The following is a 22,465-nucleotide window of genomic DNA, read 5'->3' on the forward strand; positions in this document are numbered from 1 at the left end:
GGAGGTTTGGCCACCGTCAGCAGAGCCGCAAGAGGTATAATGCTATCGGCACCGCTACAACAAACCACACATTTTTATTAATCAAACAGCGTTTTGGAGAGCTGCTTGAAATATGAAGTCTAAAGTGAGAAAAGGCTGACTACTGTAAATGCAAAAAAAACCCAAAAAATCCCTTCAGATTTACAAATGTGAAGTTGGCCAATTCCAAATGAAGCCCTGTCGAGAAGTCCCTGTGGACTACTGACACCGTGTTTCAGCGTTTATTATCCAATCTGTATGCGGCACTGGGTATTACTGAGGATGACCCTGACTTACCATAGTATCAATCATATAAAGACTGTGGAAAAAACACCTGGCCAAGTTTACCTATAATTGTACTTTTACATTTTTCAGGAGAGTATTATTTTCCCAGTCCTAAAGAGAAATTGAGGCACTCCAGAAGGTTTGACGTTCCTAAATGGTTCCTTGAGGAACTGTGAGCCACGTGCAATCAAAGGGCTCCTGGGGACAAAATGTTCCTCTCTCAGGGTAAACCTTTACTGAACGACTGATAAGGCAACCAAACGAGAAACGCTTCTGAGAAAATTCTTGCATGAGGCACACTTCCAACTTATCAACGTGTCCTCATTCAAAGGAAAGACAAACCCCAGAAATTCCCCAGTTATCTGGAACTGTCACTAATGGTACATAAATCGCCAGCAGAGAAGCTCAAGAAGAAGAATCTGACTGCAGCATTTTGGTGTCTTTCATATGTATTCACGTTGATCTACAGATTTCCTACCAAAAAGGTCCAGGAGGTGCAACAGGCATGAGCGGTGGTGGAGGTGGTGGCGGAGGCGGAGGCGGCGGCTGCTGCTGAATCTGCTGACGGAGCCTTTTTGCGTAGCCAGTGCCATTGTGGAAGTTGTTCACAGCCTGGAGGCAGAAAAACGTTTACAAAAAGGTAATATGAAACTTAGTAGATATACAACCAAAAGGCTGCACAGAGTAACGTTACTTGTGTGCTCCTGCAAACGTTGTCAATCCTAAAATGAATCAACCCACGGATGTATGAACACGTCGCATTAAACACGGATAGTACTGACGGGTAACTCAGAGTATCTGTAGTTAAAGCACTTCAGTGTTCCCACCGAATTGGAAAAGAAAAGTGTGCCCTGAACTGGCCCCATTGTCTCTAAAGAGCTGTAAGCTTCTCTAACAACAGACGATGTATTTAGAAAGAACATGTGGCCTTATTATTCCATCTAGCCTTGCTTAAGGAGATGTAAATTAATATCTTCTTCCCTTTCAGCTTCTTACTAAGAGACTTTTCTCACAAACAGTTTAGGTAGAAGCCATGACGTTACCTTGCGTAGGAACTGGTTGGCAATGAGAGTATCAGGGGAGACATCTGTCTGATGACACTTTGGGCATGTGTGTTCCTCAGACTCCAGTAATGCCCTTCTAATACCTGTGTGCCATTAGAGTCATCACAGAAGTTTTAGGCAAAGGAAGGCAATGTTGGGGGTTCTAATCAATTATAAAAAGACATATATGATTGATGGGGGAATATGGCTTTAATTGAGAGGGTGAAGCTATAAATATTCAGCAGTGTAACTAAATTCCAGTATGCAGCAAATACCTATACAGTTTTGATATTTCACCAGTGGAACACTTGATGGTTCAACCAGTCTTTTTTTCCACTATCCGGTGCAGTGAGAAGTCACCAACCTCACGGTTAATGAATAAAACACACCTCAACAAAACCTTGGTAGGTTTGAGTTCTCAAGGGTTTCCCCAACTCTCCCCCGGAAAGAATGCGGATTAAATGCCCAACGACCCGTTGCTGCAGAGCACAGTACATCACCAGAGTTGGTGTATAATTTTGTATGAGAGAAGGTGCTGTGAAAAAACTAAATGCATTCGATATCTCATACTGGAATGTGCTGCGCAGTTATGCACTCTTATACTCCTCCTTCTGCATGGAAAGAGGATTTAACTGGATACGTACAAAGGGAAAAATGCTTTCTGCCTTTTTTTTTTCCTGTGTACAAAAAGGAAATCCCCTTTCCTATTCAGGGGATACTTTAGTATGAAATAGAACGGGTAACAAAGTAATTTTGTCATCTCCTCTTTCTGCTCTCAGAAAATCAGAGGTATTTGGAATTAACAAATACGGGAAGAACACGTACATTTGTCACAGTAACTGTTTCCGCAGCAGGGAATAACAACGGCATCAGCCATTATCTCCTTACAAATGAGACACAAAAACTCAGCTGGAATAGGGTCTTCTGAGGAGGAGGACGGCTCCTCTGGTAAAAAGGAAGGCTTTTCCCTCTGTCCTCCCGCATAAGCTTCCCTGGAGGGCGGGGTGGGGAAGGAAAAAGAAAAAAGTTACAGATGGGTAAAGGAAAACGGTTCCAAGCTTTGGATATCATCAGAGGAAAATAATAGATGGAATTCTCACTCCACATTTGCCTTCCGAACCATAGGCATTTCGTTTAAACCACTTTGCAATAGCCACAACACCAGGAGAGGGAGGGGGGAACAATCTTCCTTCTGCACAACTCTCCCATTCATTGGATCAACTACGAAATTAGCTCAGACTAGAAAAATCATTTGTTGACAGCCAGAAATCAGGTGCAATGAATCCCACCTCTCCTGTGCCAGAGGGTACCTGCAAATTGCAGGCTCAGGATAAAGTTCATCTCCAAGAAAGTGCATTTTATACATGGAAGAGGTCTATGTTACAGCTTCTACAAAAGGAGATGCGTGACAGAAGAACAGAAGTGCCACCAAGTGCATTTTGGAACAGCCACTCCTGTCAGCACACAGTACTATTCTCTTAGTTTATAGCAACAGGAAAACTTCAGTGCGTTTCCCACATGGGATCTGATAAAAGTCAGAGCAGGGGAGGAAATCTCGGTCTGACAGCTATTTGTTAAATTTTACAAGAAGCCTTTGGAACATGAACCAGAAGCTTTCCAAGAGAACAACTCCACGGTAAACACTACGGAGATACAGATTCTTAGCAGAGATACAGATTCTCAGCGCACTGCAAGTTTAACCAAGTTCCAGGGGCGCGGACAGTAGGACCACCCCATTTCAATACCAGCAAGTAGCAGAGTTGTTAAGGTGACGACGCAACGCCAGTGCTTCCTCCCCCGTAATGACCGACGCTGGCCAACTCGGTTGCATCGTCACTCAGGCATTTATGCATGGTTTGTCCCCTTCACTTTTTGGTCCATCCAATTAACTCCGTACTTACGCATTAATAAGTGGTACTGCGTATTTTCCGGTGTTTTTCAGCGTGGCCCACTTTGTATTGGGATCTTTCACCTCCATCAGGAAACCCCTTGACATTCCTGTGCTCGTTTTAATTCTGGGAACAGGCTTAAAATTTTTGTCCTGTTCAGAAAAGAAATACAGATGTATCTCATCTTAAGACCCACACTTAGAATGACATTCCAATGATTATTTTAAGCAGCTAAAGCCCTTAATCCTCTCCTTTTGCCTAGCGCAAGGGTTTCTCGGTTTTACACGCAATACCAAAAGCTGTGAACTCTCATTAAAAAGGGTTAAGACTAGAAAGAAAATCAACAGTATTGAAATATATATAAATATGCATGAAAGTGCACAGAGAATGATCTATGGACATATTTCATTTTTATGACTTAGAAAAAAGAAAATGCTACATTTTTAATGCTAGGTTTCCCCTGAATTTTGAAGGGTTTTGCAACAGTGCCATATAGCCTCTGTCTTTCACCCCAAGAGAAACCCTTCTGAAGAGGAGAGTTCATGTGTTCGTTACCTAACTGACAAGGTAAAAATAATAAAAGCTAAGTAACGCCAGAAGTCCCCCACAATCTTACCCCATGTGTTGGGCAGTGCTTTATATAGTGGCCAGGTTTCCCGCAACGAAAGCAAATGTATGAGGCTGGAGGTGGAGCCAAGGGTTTCTTCATGGAACTAACAGGTTTTTGGGAAAAGAAGAAAAAGGTATGCATTTGTCTCTCTTGTTAAAAGAACCCACCTCTACAATCTTTCCATAATCTTCAAAGAAGAGATGTGACATTATCAACACTTACTTCACTGGACCGTATTCACGGCACAACTGGATCATCGCCGCTTTTATTTTCTCTTCTTCGGAAGCACCGGCCAGATCGTCGCTCTGTGTAACAGGGAAGTATTTGGCACACACGTTAGAAACACGTTTAAGCCCACACAGCCCAAGACGGCACCGCTCAGCCCATCCTGTGGGTGAGCAGCACAACGCCAGCTGAGGCTGCGTGAAAACAGCTGCTTCGATCAAATACGGTCATCCTGAAGGTGTTCTGGGGAATCCTTACGCCATCGCGGGATGTTTATGTGCCCGTTCACCCACTTGAAAAGAGCATTCTCGGGCACTCAGAACCTTTGGCTCTGTTTGTACCTCACAGAAAGACTGGTGTGACCAATCCAGTTTTCTTCCAAGCGGACTGAAGCTACGTGCAGAAAGAATTATACTAAAAGTACTACATTGTACTAAAAGTACGCTCTAAACAATTTCCGTGGCAGGACACAAAAAGCACACGACCGCCCATACAAACATACGCATCACTAGCTACGGACAGAGGTAGAACACGGCACCAAGTTCAGCTGGGCAAACCTTGAACCTGCACGATCTAAAACCCATCACACATTCTGTGTACAACATAACCTCCTACGGGAAATATTCCAGCATATTCACTGTGAAATACAACGCATCGCTGGGCACAAATACCGATATTCACATGAGAACTGTGCAAATGATGGCATTACTCACTTTTTCTACGCTGAATTAAAGATGTTGTTTTCAGCATAGACTACATTTTACTGGAAAATAGATTAAGTCAATGTTTGGAAAAGTAATACAAGGCGACATCGTTTAGAATTAAGTGCAGTGCGTAGAAAAACCTTTGAGACTGTTTTTACATACTGCTTTTGATGTTCCACTCGCTGGCCCAGTTCGAATTCTAGGAGAAGAAAGAAAGGGGATCAGAACTTCAAATACAGCACTTGTGCCCAACATAAAGCAGTGAAAACACATTCTAAAACCCGAACACCAAAACGTTACGTTCTGACAATCTAGTGAATGGGGAAGTTCCTTTGTATACAGAACCTGTGAACCTGTTCTCTCCTGGGACTACAAAAAACCAAACCCCAAACCGCGTTTCTCCTTGGTCACAAAGCACTTTGAGACCGACAGATGGAGAACGCGGCAGTGCGAGAGGAAGTCCTCAGCTATTTTGTCTCGGCTCTGTAAGTATCAAAAAAGTGAAGTCTGTGCTACAGTTTTGTGTTCTTGAAGCATCGGCCACCAAAGCATAGAGGTAACTTCAGCCAATCTGTGGGTCCCTGGTATTACAAATGGGTACCAGATAGAGCAGTTTAGTTTCTAAGAAGGAACAGGGATAATCTTGATGCTTCAAAGTGCAAGTTTACTTCCACGAAACACATCAGTTATCTGACAAAGAAATATCAAAAATCTCAGCAGCACAGTCTGCAGAACAGTGCTTCTCTGTGGAAGCCCACGCACTGTGCTCGGACACCCACCACGCTTAGCCATGAAGGTGCCAAAATACTGAATGTGTTCCATACGCTAAATAGACTAAAAATAGTAGTAGCGATGTCACCTGAAAGCATTTCCTAGGATTTTGTGCGATTTAGGAGCCTGGTGACCAAAATAAAAGATACCTTAAAATCTGCCCCATGACAGCAAAAGGTCAGAGCAGCTTTAACAGGAGAGGTACAGTCTCAAAGCCGCTGTAAACTAATAGCCATAAAAAAAGCTCACACGCTAAACCCCGAACAAAGAAGACAGTGCTTTACGGACACTTACATAACTGATGGTTTGCTGCTAGCTTTAACTCCTCCAGCAGGGATTCTTCCGGCAATTACCGAGGAGTTCTTAGGAACTGGAGCATCGTCATCTGTGTATTCCGAAAACAACATAAATACAGAAAAGAACATCAGTCGGTTTTTAAGAATATATGTCCTTACTCTGTACGTATACTATGTACTTACACAGCACTTCAGAGAATCCTTTCACAGATATAAAAGCAAAGTTTTCTGTGTAACATTGTGCTGTTATCGCCTCAACACTCTAACAGTACCTTTCAAGAAACCTTCAGGTTTCATAATCAAACTCAAGCAGAAAAACCTCCAAGTTTTAAAGTAGTTTGAATGCCAACAGCAAAATGGTGTCAAAGGTCACTACAGGAGAGTCTGCCAATGCATGAGGTTCTCTCCCAGTTTAGCTGAAGCTGCTTTGGCTTCTGTGCAGCTACAAACCCAAGAGACCTTTGGAGAAAAGCAAACCACAGCAAAGTCTCACTTCATGAACCAGGTTCCACAGTCTGACACGCTTGCCCTGCAACACAACAGGCCCTTGGCTAAAGCATGAACACTCTGCGCCGTGGCTTCCACAGCCGTGACCTAAAAGCGGTTCACCTGATGCCGCCAGTGCTCAAGACCGACAGAACGCAAAAGAGAGCCCGCGAGCTCTGTCCCTTTCTTGGAGCATCAACAACCAAACTGCTCAGATGCTCAGCGCTTTACAGAATCACAGAATGAATCCCAGACTGGTGGGGGTCGGAAGGGCCTCTGGAGCTGCCCCACGCCCACCCCCCACCTACAGCAGTGGCACAGGACGGCGTCCAGGTGGGTTTGGAATGGCTCCAGAGTGGGAGACTCCCCCACCTCTCTGGGCAGCCTGTGCCAGTGCTCTGCCACTCTCACAGGGAAGAAGTCCCTCCTCGTGTTATAGATGGAACTTCCTATGCTCAGGTTTGTGCCCATTCCCTCTTGTCCTGTCACTGCGCACCACTAAAAAGGACTGTTCCCATCCCCCTGGCACCCTCCCTTTAAGGATTTATAAGCATTGATAAGATCCCCCGTCTGTCGTATTTTCTCCAGATTAGAAAGACCCAAACCCCTCAGCAGAGGAAGAAAAGTAATCTCAGTTAAAAAGTAGGAAAGACATCATCATTAAGTGCCTGTCACGCTGGAATACTTTGATGCAATTGCTTCTCCTTCCCGAGGCAGTGCCTCACATCTTTTCCCTTCAGCAAATGTGTTCCTCTGTGCCACAGAAGAGTCACCTCCTATAGGAAAGGACTCTCACAGAGTTATCTGTACTCAAGAGCACCCTGAGAAATGTGACCCTATGTTGTGTATCTCAGGAACATACGCGTAGGGTTAACAGCCCATTTCCTTTCCATCTTTTCCGTCTGCAATCGACTGATGCAGCGAGTCACCACGCGTGTGACAGCATAAATATATAGGGGGACAAAGGAATGAAGGATTTTTATGCTCTTTGTAATATGCTACCCTTTATCGTCACTAAATTAAAAAAGCGGGGAGGACGGGAAACTATGTCATCGTTTCTCCCTGTAACAGTAATTTAAAAACTGGTAAACATTGTCCGAAAAGACGGAAAGCACTTGCCTTTCTGCAAGTGTCGCTTGGTACCTTCCAAGGGTAATAGCTCGTTTTCCCAACGTGAAGACGCAGTTTTTCTTGATCGGTGTTTGTGATGGTACTGAGTCCCGTAATACTCGCCTAAATATATTCCCAAGAGGGAAAAAGAACACCAAAGTTTACTATATTGGCAGCATTGCTCTTTAGGAAAGAGTGACCAATTCCATATTTACCAGATATATAGCACGCTTCCTTTATTGCTCTTTCCTCTTCAATATCGGCAGCAGTCTTAGGCACCCATTCAGGAACATCTGTAGGAAATATTTTTTAAAGATTTCTAGGTATCTATACAAAGGCCTTCAACAATTCTTAATAATCAAATAATAAGCAAATACCATAATGAATTTCATTTGGGTCATAGCTGGAAACTATTTCCAAAACTTGTCAACAACGCTTTTCGCAAAGTGTAATGGTTATTATAATACATCAGTTGTGAAGTACAGTGCAAGGGTCCAAAAACCCCACTCTACTTCCTTGTAAAAGAAAGAAAAAAACTCTTTACAGTTCTCTTCCTCTTCATCCTCCTCTTCGTCGTCTTCATCATTCAGGTTTATAATCACTGGAGGGTGAACCGGTAGTGAAATATTCTTAGGAGTTCTGAGCAATTGTTGATGATGGGCTGGAGGCAGAATCCCTTCTGGTACACCCTGTGGCAACGGGGCATCTGCAGATAACATCACATTTATTTTATTAGGAGGGAACAAGACTATCAAGTCCAGGTTCAGACCAGCAGGTACAGTTTTTAAATCATTATCATATTGAAGGAATCGTTAAATAGGCAGATTGTGTCTTGTAGAAAAAATCTTCTGCGGAGGTTGGCATCTTCCAACCACCAGAGAGGAGGAGAGACACTCTCTTCCAAGAGCACCTTCCAGCTACAGAGAGCAGGAAGAATCACGGGCACTCGCTCCTCTGAATGGGCAGAGGAGGCAGTGCGGAAGAAAGCCTTTTGAAAAGAGGAACATCGTGATCATTCTACGCTGCCCCTGGCGCAGGTTGCCCAGAGAAGCTGTGGCTGCCCCATGCCTGGAGGTGTTCAAGGCCAGGTTGGACGGGGCTTGGAGCAACCTGGGCTGCTGGGAGGTGGCCCTGCTCAGGGCAGGGGGGGTCGGAATGAGATGATCTTTATGTCCCTTCCAACCTAAACTATTCTGTGATTCTATGTTTCTATGACTTGCTCTCACTCTGGCTTCCGCCCGATTTCTGACATCTGTCTCGGTTCCCTGCCCTGGACTCTTACCCTGCTCCAGTTTCCAGCTGTCTACCAGGACTCCTGGTAGACAGAGAGCCCCTCTTAGAATGGACTGAGGGAAAAGAAAAGCAACTTATAATTGGTTTTTTTTCCATAAATACTCTGATTTTCAGATATGGTACTGCCTTGCACACTATTACTGTATTTCAATAGCGTCCAACGTTCACGCCTGAAAAATTTATTCAAAACGATGAATGGAAAGACACCTGCACGCACAGCACTGTAGTCTGACGTTCTCTATCCGAGGGGGGTCTCATCCATCTCACGTGTTGTGCTGCATCAACAGATATTGCTACCGGTGGCCCTACCAACCTCCTCCCCCACCACACACACCACTCCTCATTTCTCTTACATCATTACCTGCCTACTCACCGCTTTCACTACTGGAGAGATTTAATCTAGCAAACACCCAAGGAAAGCAACACTTTTACTCCGTGGACCTTGGCAACCTAAATTGCCATTTGTGAGTTCATCTTTCGTGTCACTCATAGGTAGGAAGACCTGTAACGTGACCGCTGAAAAAATTCATACGGCAACCCTATTCAAAGGCCAATACAATTCCTTTCTTTGCCTTCAACTTGCCGGGGCAGCAGATCATACCCAAATGATTTGCCACGGTACGTTTCTTGACCTTAATACATGCTATGTAAGCACGGGAAGTAAGCACTGGGAGGACATTTTCCCATATCTACGCACTCTCATGAAGAAATGGTTGAGAACGTATTTTTACTCACTGTTACTCGGTGGCAAAGAAAGTCCATTTATGTAACGAGGTTTGCTGTGATGGAAGGCACAACTGATGCTCAAACAGCCCAAGGGCTGACTTTCCCAGAAACAGGAGGTGTTGCTGTACTTTTGCTGCAGGAGAAAACAGTTTTCAGGTACTGTAAATACAACAATAAAAATGGACTAAATGGATCAATACGGGGCGTGCTGCTGTGAACACAGCGAGAGAATCTGCACCCGGAACCCACATGAGGACAATGACTGTGTGGGTAAGTCGCACTACATTCCCATGCTCTAGTGGTTGCCTTAAATGCGAATCTCCTCTTTTAAAACTCTTTGGTTTTCAGTAATGGGGGAGATGATACAGTAGTCCAGGTACAACGCTATTATGGTGACAAATATAAACTCGGGTTTATATCCTGGATATGAACGACATCCCAGCCGACGGCTGGAAATGCCAGGTTGTCGTTTATTTCTTAACCAGTTTCTGAGCAATTTTGTAGAGGAAAACAAAGTCACACTTGAAAACGTTGGAGTATTTGAAGGTCAGTTTCACCCAGTTCCAGCTACCAGTGGCTGGGTCTAGGAGCAGCATCTCAAACCCACGCCACTGTTGGACTGTAGTCAATACGACTGGGCCATCCCCCAAGACACGCCGGGGGCTGGAGCCAAAGCCCATCGCCCCGCCATTAACGCCTAAATCCCCCGTGCTGAAATGGATGCAAGAACAAAGAGCCCTACAGCCGCCCCGGGATTTTCACCAGGTGGAACATAAATATTTCCTGGAAAAACAAACCCCTTTTGAAGGACTTTGCTTTAAGGAACTGGTTTTGCAAAATTCAGGTAGTCGCTATAAGCAGAACTTGCAAACACGGCCTATTTATTCAGAATCAATATAATGTGGGGTCAACAGGACAGTGATGAGTGATCTTGATGCGCGGTTTTTAACTTGTGTGTTCTTTGAGTATCTGAGCCCAGTTCCCAGGAGAAATCGTCCATAGTTTAGATGGTCATTAGCTCTTCTCGCCACTTCCGAAGATCAGATAGTTGATCTACAGATGCTGCCATAACCCAGCCAGAGGGACATAGCAACTTCTAACTTCACATAATAAACCTCCCTTTCAACACGGACAGTTCAAGACAATCAAGGATACAAACCACTCTCAAATCTACTGCATTTACCTGTGCAGAGTCGGAATAAAAGTAGTCGTCATTCCCAGCTGTGGCCATTTTCACCTTTTGTGCTTCTCCTTCACTGCCAGAACATACATGAAAACGTTAAAGCTATCAACAGTCAGGCAAATCGTATCCTTATCCTGAAAGCAGTCATTTTCTTTCAAAAACTAGACCGTCAGAACCTTACCTCTGATTCTTTGTTTGAAACAAAACTACAACCCACAGTGAAACACACACAAACGGAGAGGTGGTACCTGCTCCAGGCTTGCTGGACCAACAAATGCAGTTACCAGCCGGTACAGAATGTTACGCTTCCGAGGTTCCACGGTCGCCAGCTGCTCCTCCAGCTCATGAGGTCATAAAGATGGTGCTTTGGGACCTGTTCAGCTTGAACATCTTCCTTTATCTCCACTGCTTCAGAGTAAAGCGTGGAAAATCGGAACGTTTCAAAGAGTCTCCCATTCCACTGTTTCCTTAACGTAACATGGAACAAACCCATTTGGCGGGGCTGAACTGAGTCCAGCAGCACATCACTAGCCAGGTTCTGGGGCTGATAAACCTCAGGCTGGGCAGCTCCGTTCCCCCCTCCATAAAGGTGGCCATCGTCAGGATTTCCTCTCTGGTCCCGGGCAGGAGATTTCCTCCCCGCAAGTGATGGGTTTGGGGAAACCGCATGGAGAACTGCCTGTTGGCAGCAAGGGCAAGGGCACCCTGAAATGATGGAGAACACTTCTGAGCCATTTGTCTGACCACCCTGGGGAGTTGGGCAGAGACAAACTTTATGAAATTCCACAAGGGCAAGTGTAGGGTACTGCACCTGGGGAGGAATAACCCCCTGCACTAGTACAGGCTGGGGGCTGACCTCCTGCAGAGCGGCTCCGTGGAAAGGGACCTGGGACTGCTGGTGGACAACAGGATGCCCATGAGCCAGCAGTGTGCCCTGGTGGCCAAGAAGGCCAATGGCATCCTGGGGGGCATCAAGAAGAGTGTGGCCAGCAGGGCGAAGGTCATCCTGCCCCTCTACTCTGCCCTGGTGAGGCCACATCTGGAGTACTGTGTCCAGTTCTGGGCTCCCCGGTTCAAGAAGGACAGGGAACTGCTGGAGAGGGTCCAGCAAAGGGCTACAAAGATGATGAGGGGATTAGAACATCTCTCTTAGGAGAAAAAGCTGAGGGACTTGGAGCTTTTTAATCCAGAGAGGAGAAGATTGAGGAGGGGATCTTATCAAGGCTTATACATCCTTAAAGGGAGGGTGCCAGGGGGATGGGAAGAGTCTTTTTTCAGTGGTGCCTAGTAACAGGACAAGAGGGAACGGGCACAAACTTGAGCATAGGAAGTTCCATCTAAACTTGAGGAGGGACCTCTCTCCTGTGAGGGTGGCAGAGCACTGGCACAGGCTGCCCAGAGAGGTGGGGGAGTCTCCCACTCTGGAGCCATTCCAAACCCGCCTGGACGCCGTCCTGTGCCACTGCTGGAGGTGCCCCTGCTCTGGTGGAGGGTGGGACTGGGGCAGCTCCAGAAGGCCATTCCAACCCCCACCAGTCTGGGATTCTGTGATTCTGTGGTTCTGTCTCTCCTGGGTGTGGAGAGCTCAGGCACAGAGGGAGATGGTCCCCCATGCTGGAGACAAGGTCCTGCTCTCTGACAGCAGCGGGGCAATTCCCAGACTGCCCTCTGCTGCTGGAAAAGCCCTGGGGAGGTGGCACTCGGTGACCCTCTCTCTCCAAGGCATGCCTCCCGAGGTGGCCGGGGGCACCGCACGGGCAGGCCTGGGGAGCGAGAGCATATGAGTACTTTGCTTCCCCCTTCCCTGCCCCGCGCGCCAGGCAGGGACTGGAGGGTGAACGCGGCTGACCAAGGCAGGGAAGCGCCCGCTCTCCTCACCCAGCATTTGGAGAAGCTGCCCAGGCACAACCCTGCGAGCTCGCGGGATGGCACCGGGCAATCCCTAGCAAGAGGCCCCAGCAGCCCCACCAAGGAGCCCAAGTGCTTCCAGATGCGATATCTCCGCAGAGAGAAGGGCCAGGAACAGGATCACTGACAGCCCCAGTGACTGTGCTGCCCCCAAGCAGTGACCGGGCAGAGGGGTTTGTCCTATCACCCTGGAGGCCCAAAACCCAGCGCCCGGACACGCAGGTCTCCCTTGGGGGCTGTGTCATGGAGGGGACACACGGCACGCGGGGGTGACGACTCACCTTGAGCCTGAATGGGTCCTCAGGAATGTCCAGTGTGTGGGTGCAGACGCGCAGGGCCCTCTCCCGCTCCCACGCTTTGGGCGAGCTGAGACAGCAATGCAGGACCTGGTGGAGGGTGCGCCTGTCTCATGATGAGTGCCTTTCTCTCCCTGACGCCCTCTCCAGCTCCCTGCTTCTCTGAAGGCTCCCCTGTAGCTCTGCACAACCGTCAGCCCCACTGAGCACTGAGCCCAGCTCTCTGCCCAAGCTCTTGACAGGCCAATGCCTTTCCTTCGCCCGAGGGCTACTCACATTGACCACAGCGTTGGAGCAGTCAGAGGTCACCTCTGCCTCGAGAAGGGTCTGTCATGATCCGGCCCAGATCTTCCACATATGAGTTGAACTTAGCCTGAAAGCAGAAGGGGACGGAGGTTTGGCATCGTGGCGGCTGCCAGGGTGCACTGGGATCCCAACGCAGAGGTGGGCAGGGACGGGCTGGGGGGTACCTGCACATGCTGAGCTGTTGCCTTCGTCTCCTCTGGTACTTCTGTCTCGTCCATGGAAGGAAAGGACAAGACGTACCGGCAGCACTCAATCAGCATGTTCAAACTTTCCTCACTGCTAAGAGGTCGCTGCATCAACCTGCCCAGAAAAAAAAAAAAAAAAAAAGAGGAAATAGAAAAAGGCATTTACGAGCCCTCTCCAGAGCAGCTCACATGACACCTGCCTTCTTTGTGCTAATCAGCAGCCTCAAATCCAACACTTGCTGGCGAGCACTGCCTTCAATTCCTGCCAGAGGAGGGACTGACTGCCAGCCAGAGCCGCTCTCCTCCCCACAGCTCCTGGGGGACCACAGCCCAGCCCCATCTTGTGTTGACACGGCTCCTTATCCACAACCCCCCAGGCCGTCAGGAGACACCCAAACTGCGGAACACCCTCCTCCCCACATTCACACCACCTCCCAGCCCCACACTCAGGGCCACTGGGGTGGCACCAGCCAGCCGGGCTGGGACACACCACGAGTGACACACAGCACTCCCCTCAACTCCTCCAGGCTCCCATGTACCGGCAGCACTGGGAAGTCTGGGGACTCCTCTGCCATCTGCTCCTGCACATGTCAGAGACAGGCGCAAAGTGGGCAGCGGCCCACAGCACGGGACAGCCCTCCCACCTCCCCCGGGGACAGGCCCAGCTGCCAAACGGGCAACGACACCACAACGACACCCCCATGGCTCCCCAAAGCTGCCACAGGAGGGACCACGCTCCCCAGCCACGGCCACCCAGCGCCACCACCCGAGCGCCCCGCCAGAGCCCAGAGGAGAGCTGAGGCCATCAGAGGAGACACAGGGCCACGCAGGAGGGAAAGGGCTGCAGGCACCTTCTCCTGCTCCTCTCCAGCCAGAGCTGAGCCTGCAGATGGTGCAGAGCCAAACAGGCAGAGCGGAGAGGCTGCGGGGCGGCTGCAGGACCCCCACTGCCGCTCTGCTGGGGAAAGGAGATCCCGGCATCCCGCAGGGTGTGCTCGCTGGCCACAGTCCTGCTGAGCCTGGCGGGGACCCTCACTCACCCGTCTGACGCAGCTCGACCTCGTAGGGCGCCGGTGGAGAAAAGGGTCACAAAACGGTACGCCTGTGGACAGGAATAGTGCAGGAAATGAAATTAACCAAAGGACATACAAAATTTTCCCAATTACAGTTGCCTATAAAGGCAGATCCATTAGCGGTACAACCGCCTTTTAGATGCACCACCCCTCACGGAGGGAAATCCAACAGAAAACGGTTGGTTCACTCAGCAAAAAGGATAAACGGTAAATGGCACTATAAGGCCGCTGCATTAAACATCAGCACTGGCAGACAAATACTAGAAGGTGGTGAGGGCAGTGCACAAGTGGGAGAATTAGGAGCAGTTGTTTGAGCAGCACAGAATGGAGCAAAAACCATCTATGCAGACTCCTGCGCTGCGTGGGCCGGTGCCACCCGACAGCTCCGTCAGTGGGAAACCCTGAACTGGGCAGGAAACAGATCTCCGGTTTGGAGAACTCAAGATTGGCAATTCTCGCTCGATGTAGCCAGAAAAACACCATTCAGCATGGGATGGCTGAAAGCTCACGCCAAGAACAATGAGCCAGACACAGAGTGGAACCTCAAGCTGCATGAGTTGACCAGAATTAGGAAAATAAAAGCAGGGATCACCTTAAATCCCAAGTCGTATTGGTTGGGGAATGGATACGCCAAAAATTAGGTCACTGAGGGAAAAAGTGCTTTGCTTTGTCGCACAGAGCACAGGTTGGGGCTGAACAGAAAACTTGTGAAGTTATTCTTAGAGAATGTCCCCAGAGAAGATTAAAATTACAAGCCAATGCCTCCCTGTCCCTCTCCCCTCTCTCCCTCTCCCTCAGTTTCTCCCTCCTCTGTCCCTCCCCACTCCCTCTCTCATCTCCCGCCCCTCTCCGCCCACCCCACCCCACCGCCCCACCCCTCTCCCCGCTCTCCCCCTCCCTCCCGCCCCTCCTCCCGGCCCCACCGGGGCTCCGGGGCCTGGCCCTGGGCCGGGGCAGCCCCGGGGAGGCGGCCATGGCTGCTGCGGGGGGGCGGGGGCGGTGTCCCGCAGGGCCCGAGGGCGGGAAGGTGCGCGCGGGGCATGCTGGGAGCAGGCGCGCCCCGGGGCATGCCGGGAGCTGTAGTCCCGGGGCACGGGGCTGCCCGGCGGCCATGTTCCTTCCTGGGGCACTCAGGCAGCTGCCATGGCCCCGCAGGCTGAGGGGAGGGCTGGGGCCGCCCCGAACCGCCCGCAGCGATGGGGTGCCGGGCAGCTGGAGCCGGGCCCGGCCCGTGATTCGTGACAATCTGTGTAATGCTTAGGGTATTTCACAGAATCAGAATCACAGAATCATAGGGTTGGAAGGGACCTCTGGAGATCATCTAGTCCAACCCCCTGCCAGAGCAGGGCCACCTTAGAGCCGGTGGCACAGGAACGCGTCCAGGCGGGTTTGGAATGTCTCCAGAGATGGGGACTCCACCACCTCCCTGGGCAGCCTGTGCCACTGCTCTGCCACCCTCAAGGTAAAGTTCCTCCTGGTGTTTGGGTGGAACTTCCTATACTCAAGTTTGTGCCCGTTCCCTCTTGTCCTGTCACTGGGCACCACCGAAAAGAGCCCCATCCTCCTGGCACCCACCCTTTAAGTATTTATAAGCATGGATCAGGTCCCCCCCCAACCGTCTTTTTTCCAGACTAAAGACACCCAATTCCCTCAGTCTTTCTTCCTAAGAGAGGTGTTCCAGCCCCCTAATCATCTCGGTAGCCCTATGTGGACCCTCTCCAGATCAGATTAGTCAGGCATGATTTCCCCTTGGTGAATCCATGCTGAGTACTTCTGACAGCCTTCTCTTCTACATGTGCCTTGAAATGACGCCCAGAACGAGCTGTTCCATCATCTTTCCAGGGATGGAGGTGAGGCTGACCGGCCTGTAGTTCCCCGGGTCCTCCTTCTTGCCCTTTTGGAAGACCGGAGTGACATTGGCTTTCCTCCAGTCCTCAGGCACCTCGCCTGTTCTCCAGGACCTTTCAAAGATGGTGGACAGTGGCCCAGCAATGACCTCTGCCAGCTCCCTCAGCCCTCGCGGGTGCATCCCATCAGGGCCCATGGACTTGTGAATATCTAATTGACCTAACTGGCCCCTCACTTGATCCCCCTCAACCCAGGGGAAGTCTTCCTCTTTCCCCATTACTTTCTCCAAGGCCTGGGACTCCTGAGGGCTCGGCCGGGTAGTAAAGACCGACGCAAAGAAGGCATTCAATAACTCCGCCTTCTCCGCATCCTCCGTCACCATGGCTCCTGTCTCATTCAACAGTTGGCCCACAGCTTCTCTGGTCTTCCTTTTGCCTCCAATATACTTGAAGAAGCCCTTCCTGTTGAGCCATCATCCCTTGCCATGTTTAGTTCCAAGGTGGCCTTGGTTTTCCTTCTTTCTTCCCTGCACACTCTGGCAGCATTCTTGTAATCTTCCCAAGGGGTTAGGCCATTCTTCCACTGAGTGTAAACTTCCTTCTTCCACTTGAGCTTGTTCAGAAGCTCCCTGCTCAACCAGGCAGGCCTCCTGCGTCCCTTGGCCGATTTCTTGCTCTTCGGGATGCACCGATCCCGAGCTTGGAGGAAGCGGTCTTTGAATACCAACCAGTATTTGAATTTGGTCTTTCAATACCAACCATTTCTCTTGATCATTCCATGTTTGTTCCCATGTTTTGTAAAGTTAACCCACTCAGTAATCCAGGGTATGCAAGTGGCTGCAGTACCTCTGGATTCAACAGATGAAGAGACCAAAGCAAAGGAAGCTACTCACTCTCTAATGGTCATAAAACCAAGGGAAAATCCAGAGAGAACTGCTGTACAGAGGGCACTAGCTAAATCTGAAGCCACAACACGAATCAATTTGATAAAACAAAAGGCGAGGGATTGTGAGGAATGAAATGGTGATTCGTGTCAATATGGAACAGTGCTGTGAAATAAGGGAACAACTTTAGGTTGTACAAACACAGGATGTGCTGGGGACCTGCTGGGGCAAATGTGTACAGGCACTGCTCTAGTATCCAAGCCAGTCTCTGCCATTCTAACTCTCACTTTTTTTTTTGCTCTCCTTCTTTCCGGCTCCCTGCTCCTCTTTTTCTCTTCCTCTTGTCTCTGTCCTGAAGCGCATGGCTGTTTTTTCATTCCCTGCCTCTTTGTCCTGCTCTGCATCCCCCTGATTTTCACAATCTCTCTGGCCTCTTCCCTGTCCTGTTTTTTCTCTCTCTGCCTGTATTTGTCGCTCCCTGGGCCCATCCTCATTTTGTCTCGCTCCTTCCTTATCGTCAGAGAATCTTAAAACAGTTTAGGTTGGAAGGGACCTTAAAGATCATCCAGTCCCAACCCCCTGCCATGACCAGGGACATCTTTCACTAGACCAGGTTGCTCCAAGCCCCGTTCAACCTGGCCTTGAACACCTCCAGGGATGGGGCAGCCGCAAGCTGCTGCTTCTCTGGGCAACCTGCACCAGTGCCTCACCACCCTTACAGTGAAAAATTTCTTCCTAATATCTAATCTAAATCTCCCCTCTTCCAGTTTGAAGCCATTCCCCCTCATCCTGTCACTACATGCCATTGTAAAAAGTCCCTCTCCAGCCTTCCTGTAGGTTTTCTTCAGATACTGGAGGGCTGCTATAAGGTCTCCCTGGAGACTTCTCTTCTCCAGGCTGAACAAGCCCAGCTCTCTCAGCCTGTCCTCATAGGAGAGGTGCTCCAGCCCTCGGATCATCTTCATGGCCTCCTGTGGACTCGCTCCAAGAAGTCCATGTCCATGTTTAGGGCTCCAAAGCTGAAGTCTCCAAAGGGTCCAGGTGGGGTCTCACGAGAGCAGAGTAGAGGGGCAGAATGGCCTCCCTGGACCTGCTGGCCATGCTTCTTTTGATGCAGCCCAGGATGTGGTTGGCCTTCTGGGCTGTAAGTGCCTATTGCTGGCTTGTGCTTGTCTTCCGTGTTCGACACGTATGTTATGACTCCTCATGATTTAAAGTCTCTAGCGCAGTTGTTATTGACTCCGACTCAATACTCGCTATGGGAGTCACACTGGAGAAGGGGACTTCAGGCACTCCTCCTTACATATGTGGGTCATAATATCGCTGCATTAGCTGCGCTGACCATAGAGCACCTTACCAGTACAGGTCAGCATTCAGACCCGGTAGCTCAAGCTCGAGACTGCCCACGGGAGGCTCTCGAGGCGGTCCGCGAAGAAGCGAAAAAGGCTTTTCTTGAGATCCCCGACTCACAGAAACCGCAGAAAGCCTTCACCACTATCGCTCAAGGACCCCGAGAACGTTACATGCAGTTTATCGATAGACTGAAACAGGCTTTGGAACTGCCACAAGGAATGAAGAATAGCCCTACAATCTGTCAGTGGTATGTAGCTAAGGTACTTGGTCCCGTTAGGGCCACAGTGTGTAGTTTCTTGCTGTACCATTATATGGATGACATCCTAGTGGCCGCACAACATCATGAGGTCATGGAGAAAGCTGTAGCCCTTGTCACAACTGCTGTCAATCAAGCAGGCCTCAGTATTGCGCCAGAGAAGGTTCAAAAAATGCCGCCATGGAAATACTTAGGTTGGCGCACCAGGGCCCAGACTATAGTTCCTCAACCTTTACAGGTACAAACAGACATAAAAAACTTGCATGATGTACAAAAATTATTGAGGACAATCTATTGGGTCCGACCGCTGTTGGGAATTTCTAATGTGGATTTAAGTCCTCTACTCGAACTACTTAAAGGAGATACTGACTTGCATTTCCCCCCACAATCTCGATTAATTAAAGCCAGACAACGTTTATTGACATTATCAGGAGTAGACTTTACCCATATTTGTTTGCCCGTGACAAATATATACTTGCAGTGGCTTTATCAGCAGTCGGACGCCTTTATTATGGCATTGGCAGACTATACAGGTCAACTTACATCCCACCCACCTTCGCATAAGCTGTTTAATGTTGACTTTGGCTTGATATCCAGGCCAAAAAGGAGCGATCAGCCATTGCAAGCCCTCACTGTGTTTACAGACGGCTCTGGAAAATCGCACAAATCAGTCATCTTATGGTGGGACGACCAACATGGGCGATGGGACTCGGACATTGAGACTGTCCCAGGTTCTCCCCAGAGAGTGGAGCTAACTGCGGTTGTTCGAGTTTTTCAAAGGTGGTCTACACCACTTAACCTTGTCACTGATTCAGTCTATGTTGCAGGGATTGTCGAGCGAGCCGAAGCATCTGTCTTACCTAATGTCTCACATTCTGAACTGTTTGTTTTGTTGCAGGAACTTACTTTCCTCTTAGACTCTCGCCCTCATCCTTATTTTGTTACGCATGTCAGGTCGCACACTTCCCTACCTGGCTTTAGAGCAGAAGGGAACCGACGGGCTGGCTTACTGACATTACCAGTACAAGTGCTACCAGATCACGTAGCACAAGCCAAGCTCAGCCATTCTTTTTTTCACCAGAATGCTGGAGGTGTCAAGCGGCAATCTGGCCTCACCTCCCAACAGGCGTCTAGTATCACCGCCGTATGTCCTGACTGCCAAAGGCATTCTTTCCCGTCAGTAGCAGGAGGAGTTAACCCCAGAGGGCTGCAAAGCCTACAGATATGGCAAATGGATGTTACACATGACCCCGAATTTGGTAAATTAAAATATGTCCATTCCTCTGTAGACTCCTTCTCGGGTGCTTTATTTGCCTCCTGCCATACAGGGGAGCCAAGCTGTGTGCCCACGTCACAGCCTGCGGCAGCGGAAGGTGCTTCTCCCGGAGGTGCCACAGCGCTTTGTCCGTGCCCTCCCTCCAACACCGTCTCTCAACCCCTGCCTGGCTGGTGGCTCTGGAACGTGCCCCAAAATGACATCACATGCCCCGTAATGCCATCACGGACGTTTACTGATGATCATGGGATTGTGTTAGCACACGTGCAAGCAAGCAAAAGAAAACTAACTGTTTTCAAGAAATAAAAATCCATCGGAACTAGGTCGCAGGCAGTGGAGTCCTGGTCCTCCCGGCTCTCTCGCTCCAGGGCTGCTCTCAGCCTTCGCTTCACCACAGCTCAGAGTGCATTTCCAACGGGAGTTCTGTCTTACCCCGTCCTTGTTCGCCGTGGCATACAGACGCTGTGTAACGCGCATTACTGCTGTTCCTGAGAGCACCTTGGCCGCTTTTGCCTTAATTGCAGACTGTTACGCTGCAGCCTTCACACCAGGGTTAGCGAGAATGTTCCAATCTCCAGCCACCAGCGTCACGCAATACTGGTACCCGATACAACTGAGCAAGGCCAGGGCAGCGTGTCAGGTCTTTTAAGTCCTTGCTTTCTCTCTTCATTGGGCTTGGGTTTTTGCTTTCAACCAGTTGAAGACTTGAGTGTCAGCTAAGCCAGTTTCTCATCTGATCTGTCAGCCTGTGCTCTGTTCAATGGCACCGTGCGCTCTCCGCGTGGTTCCTTCTTCCGTTGGGGGTGGGGGGAAATAAGACTAGACGTGCTCTGCAGGCGTGCAGAGTCGGGTACAGTGTCTGCGCGAGACAGCACAGGCAGGAGGCAGGAGCGACCACGAAACCACGGATAAAATGCAAAGAGTAAATTTATTGTCATTAACTCGCCAACTGGGGATTGCTGAAGCAGAACCTGGGCAGAGGCACACAAGCGGGGATGCGGGCACCGCGCAGCTCGGTCCGCGCTCGAGTGTCACTGAACCTGCTGTTTTTGCCTGTTTTTCAGGGATTTGCACGGGAACTTCTTTTCATTGCAAGTCTTATCAGAAGATTCGATTTTCTTTCTCCTCAGAACGCTTTGTGCCGAGTTCTGTTAGAAAGGAAGCCTGCTCAAGTATTTTGGAGCTTCATGCTCCGTGGGCCACTCTTTTTCACATGTGGGAAAACAGGCCTGTGTTCTCTCGTGGCAGGCACAGCCTCTCCCATTTTTAGTTTTTCAGGCACAAACCAGACATCAGGAAAGCTCTCGATTGGAGTGTTATTCAGTAATACTGAAGTATACCCTCCAGTCAGTCAAGCAGAAACAACGTATCCATGACACTTGTATAGGACCCTAAGATAATACTGCAGAAGAATTGAAAAAAAACCCACAAAAAAAACCCCAAAATAAAAGCCAAACAACCCCAAATCCCCACAAGCCCCCCAAACCAGAATCAACTGTCAGTGTATTAAATCCCATTTCAAACAGAAGACAAACCAGAAACTGGCACAAAGTAAGGGGAAAAGGGGGCAGAAAAGAGGAGGAAAAGGGTACGGTCACTGCTGGGGGCTGCAGTTACATTACAGTGGTTTCCTAAAACCCAATATCTTGACTAAAGATTCAGCCGGGAGAGATGACAGTGGTGCTCGACAGCGCTACAGCAATGGGCACGGCTCTCTGCATTTCTGCAGCCTCTGAGGACACAGACCAACTGGAGGTCCCTGCAGTTACTGATGTGGTTATATTAAAGCAAAACACATCCGCTTTCTTGCTTTGGCGGTAGTAATCGCAGGACAGCAGCACAAATTTGCAAGCGCGCAACGACAGCTAACGTAAGAGCAGCAAGACAATGGAGAAATAGTGAAAGAACAAGCTTTTGTGCATCCTCTTGGAAAAAATCTGAACTCGTTTTTATTTTGCTGCTTTACTGTTCAACACTAATTGGCAACTTCCCCGTGATTTGTTGCTGCCACACGAAGATCCAGGTTCTGCTTTGAAATACGTACTGAAACAAGACAAAAGAAAACGAAAAAAGAAAAGAATGGAAAAGAATGGAAAAGAAAAGAAAAGAAAAGAAAAGAAAAGAAAAGAAAAGAAAAGAAAAGAAAAGAAAAGAAAAGAAAAGAAAAGAAAAGAAAAGAAAAGAAAAGAAAAGAATGGAAAAGAATGGAAAAGAATGGAAAAGAATTGAAAAGAAAAGAAAAGAAAAGAAAAGAAAAGAAAAGAAAAGAAAAGAAAAGAAAAGAAAAGAAAAGAAAAGAAAAGAAAAGAAAAGAAAAGAAAAGAAAAGAAAAGAAAAGAAAAGAAAAGAAAAGAAAAGAAAAGAAAAGGAAAGAAAAGAAAAGAAAAGGAAAGAAAAGGAAAGAAAAGAAAAGGAAAGGAAAGGAAAGAAAAGAAAAGAGAG

At 48.7% G+C, this 22,465-nt stretch overlaps 1 protein-coding gene and 2 long non-coding RNA genes across 5 annotated transcripts; all 3 read right to left on the bottom strand.

Annotated features, from left to right (window-relative positions):
- Nucleotides 1–9: 9 nt before the first annotated feature.
- On the bottom strand, nt 10–2,223 carry LOC309681430. Of its 2 annotated transcripts, none has more exons than XR_014270034.1 (3): nt 2,172–2,223; nt 782–915; nt 10–54 (listed from the first exon to the last, which is right to left on the bottom strand). It is a non-coding gene; the product is annotated as an uncharacterized lncRNA (long non-coding RNA). The 2 variants fall into 2 exon arrangements; XR_014270035.1 differs by lacking the exon at nt 2,172–2,223 and adding an exon at nt 1,347–1,391.
- Nucleotides 2,224–3,253: 1,030 nt separating this feature from the next.
- On the bottom strand, nt 3,254–11,002 carry LOC309681668 (uncharacterized protein C12orf50 homolog). 2 transcript variants are annotated; one of them, XM_082495583.1, is made up of 10 exons: nt 10,640–11,002; nt 9,466–9,589; nt 7,982–8,143; nt 7,653–7,730; nt 7,447–7,560; nt 5,840–5,930; nt 4,784–4,973; nt 4,068–4,150; nt 3,852–3,948; nt 3,254–3,387 (listed from the first exon to the last, which is right to left on the bottom strand). In XM_082495583.1, the coding sequence occupies exons 1-7, from the start codon at nt 10,685–10,687 to the stop codon at nt 4,892–4,894; spliced, it is 699 nt and encodes a 232-aa protein (XP_082351709.1). In that variant the 5' UTR covers nt 10,688–11,002; the 3' UTR covers nt 3,254–3,387; nt 3,852–3,948; nt 4,068–4,150; nt 4,784–4,891. The 2 variants fall into 2 exon arrangements, with proteins under 2 accessions (XP_082351709.1, XP_082351710.1); XM_082495584.1 differs by lacking the exon at nt 3,254–3,387 and having other exon boundaries at nt 3,851–3,948.
- A 2,342-nt stretch (nt 11,003–13,344) lies between these two features.
- On the bottom strand, nt 13,345–15,073 carry LOC309681377. Its single transcript, XR_014270029.1, has 3 exons — nt 15,000–15,073; nt 14,375–14,436; nt 13,345–13,449 (listed from the first exon to the last, which is right to left on the bottom strand). It is a non-coding gene; the product is annotated as an uncharacterized lncRNA (long non-coding RNA).
- Between the last annotated feature and the right edge of the window lie 7,392 nt (nt 15,074–22,465).

The sequence above is a fragment of the Vanellus vanellus genome (assembly GCF_965231255.1).
Source record: "Vanellus vanellus genome assembly, chromosome: 25".
NCBI lineage: Eukaryota > Metazoa > Chordata > Aves > Charadriiformes > Charadriidae > Vanellus > Vanellus vanellus.

Excerpts from the sequence above, each read along its gene's own strand:
- LOC309681668 (XM_082495583.1), bottom strand. The coding sequence starts at position 10,687 with ATGGCCACAGCTGGGAATGACGACTACTTTTATTCCGACTCTGCACAG. Across the intron at positions 7,731-7,981 it reads GGATGAAGAGGAAGAGAACT|ATGTTCCTGAATGGGTGCCT; the intron begins GTAAAGAGTTTT and ends TATTTCCTACAG. Across the intron at positions 4,974-5,839 it reads AGCAGCAAACCATCAGTTAT|AATTCGAACTGGGCCAGCGA; the intron begins GTAAGTGTCCGT and ends TTCTTCTCCTAG.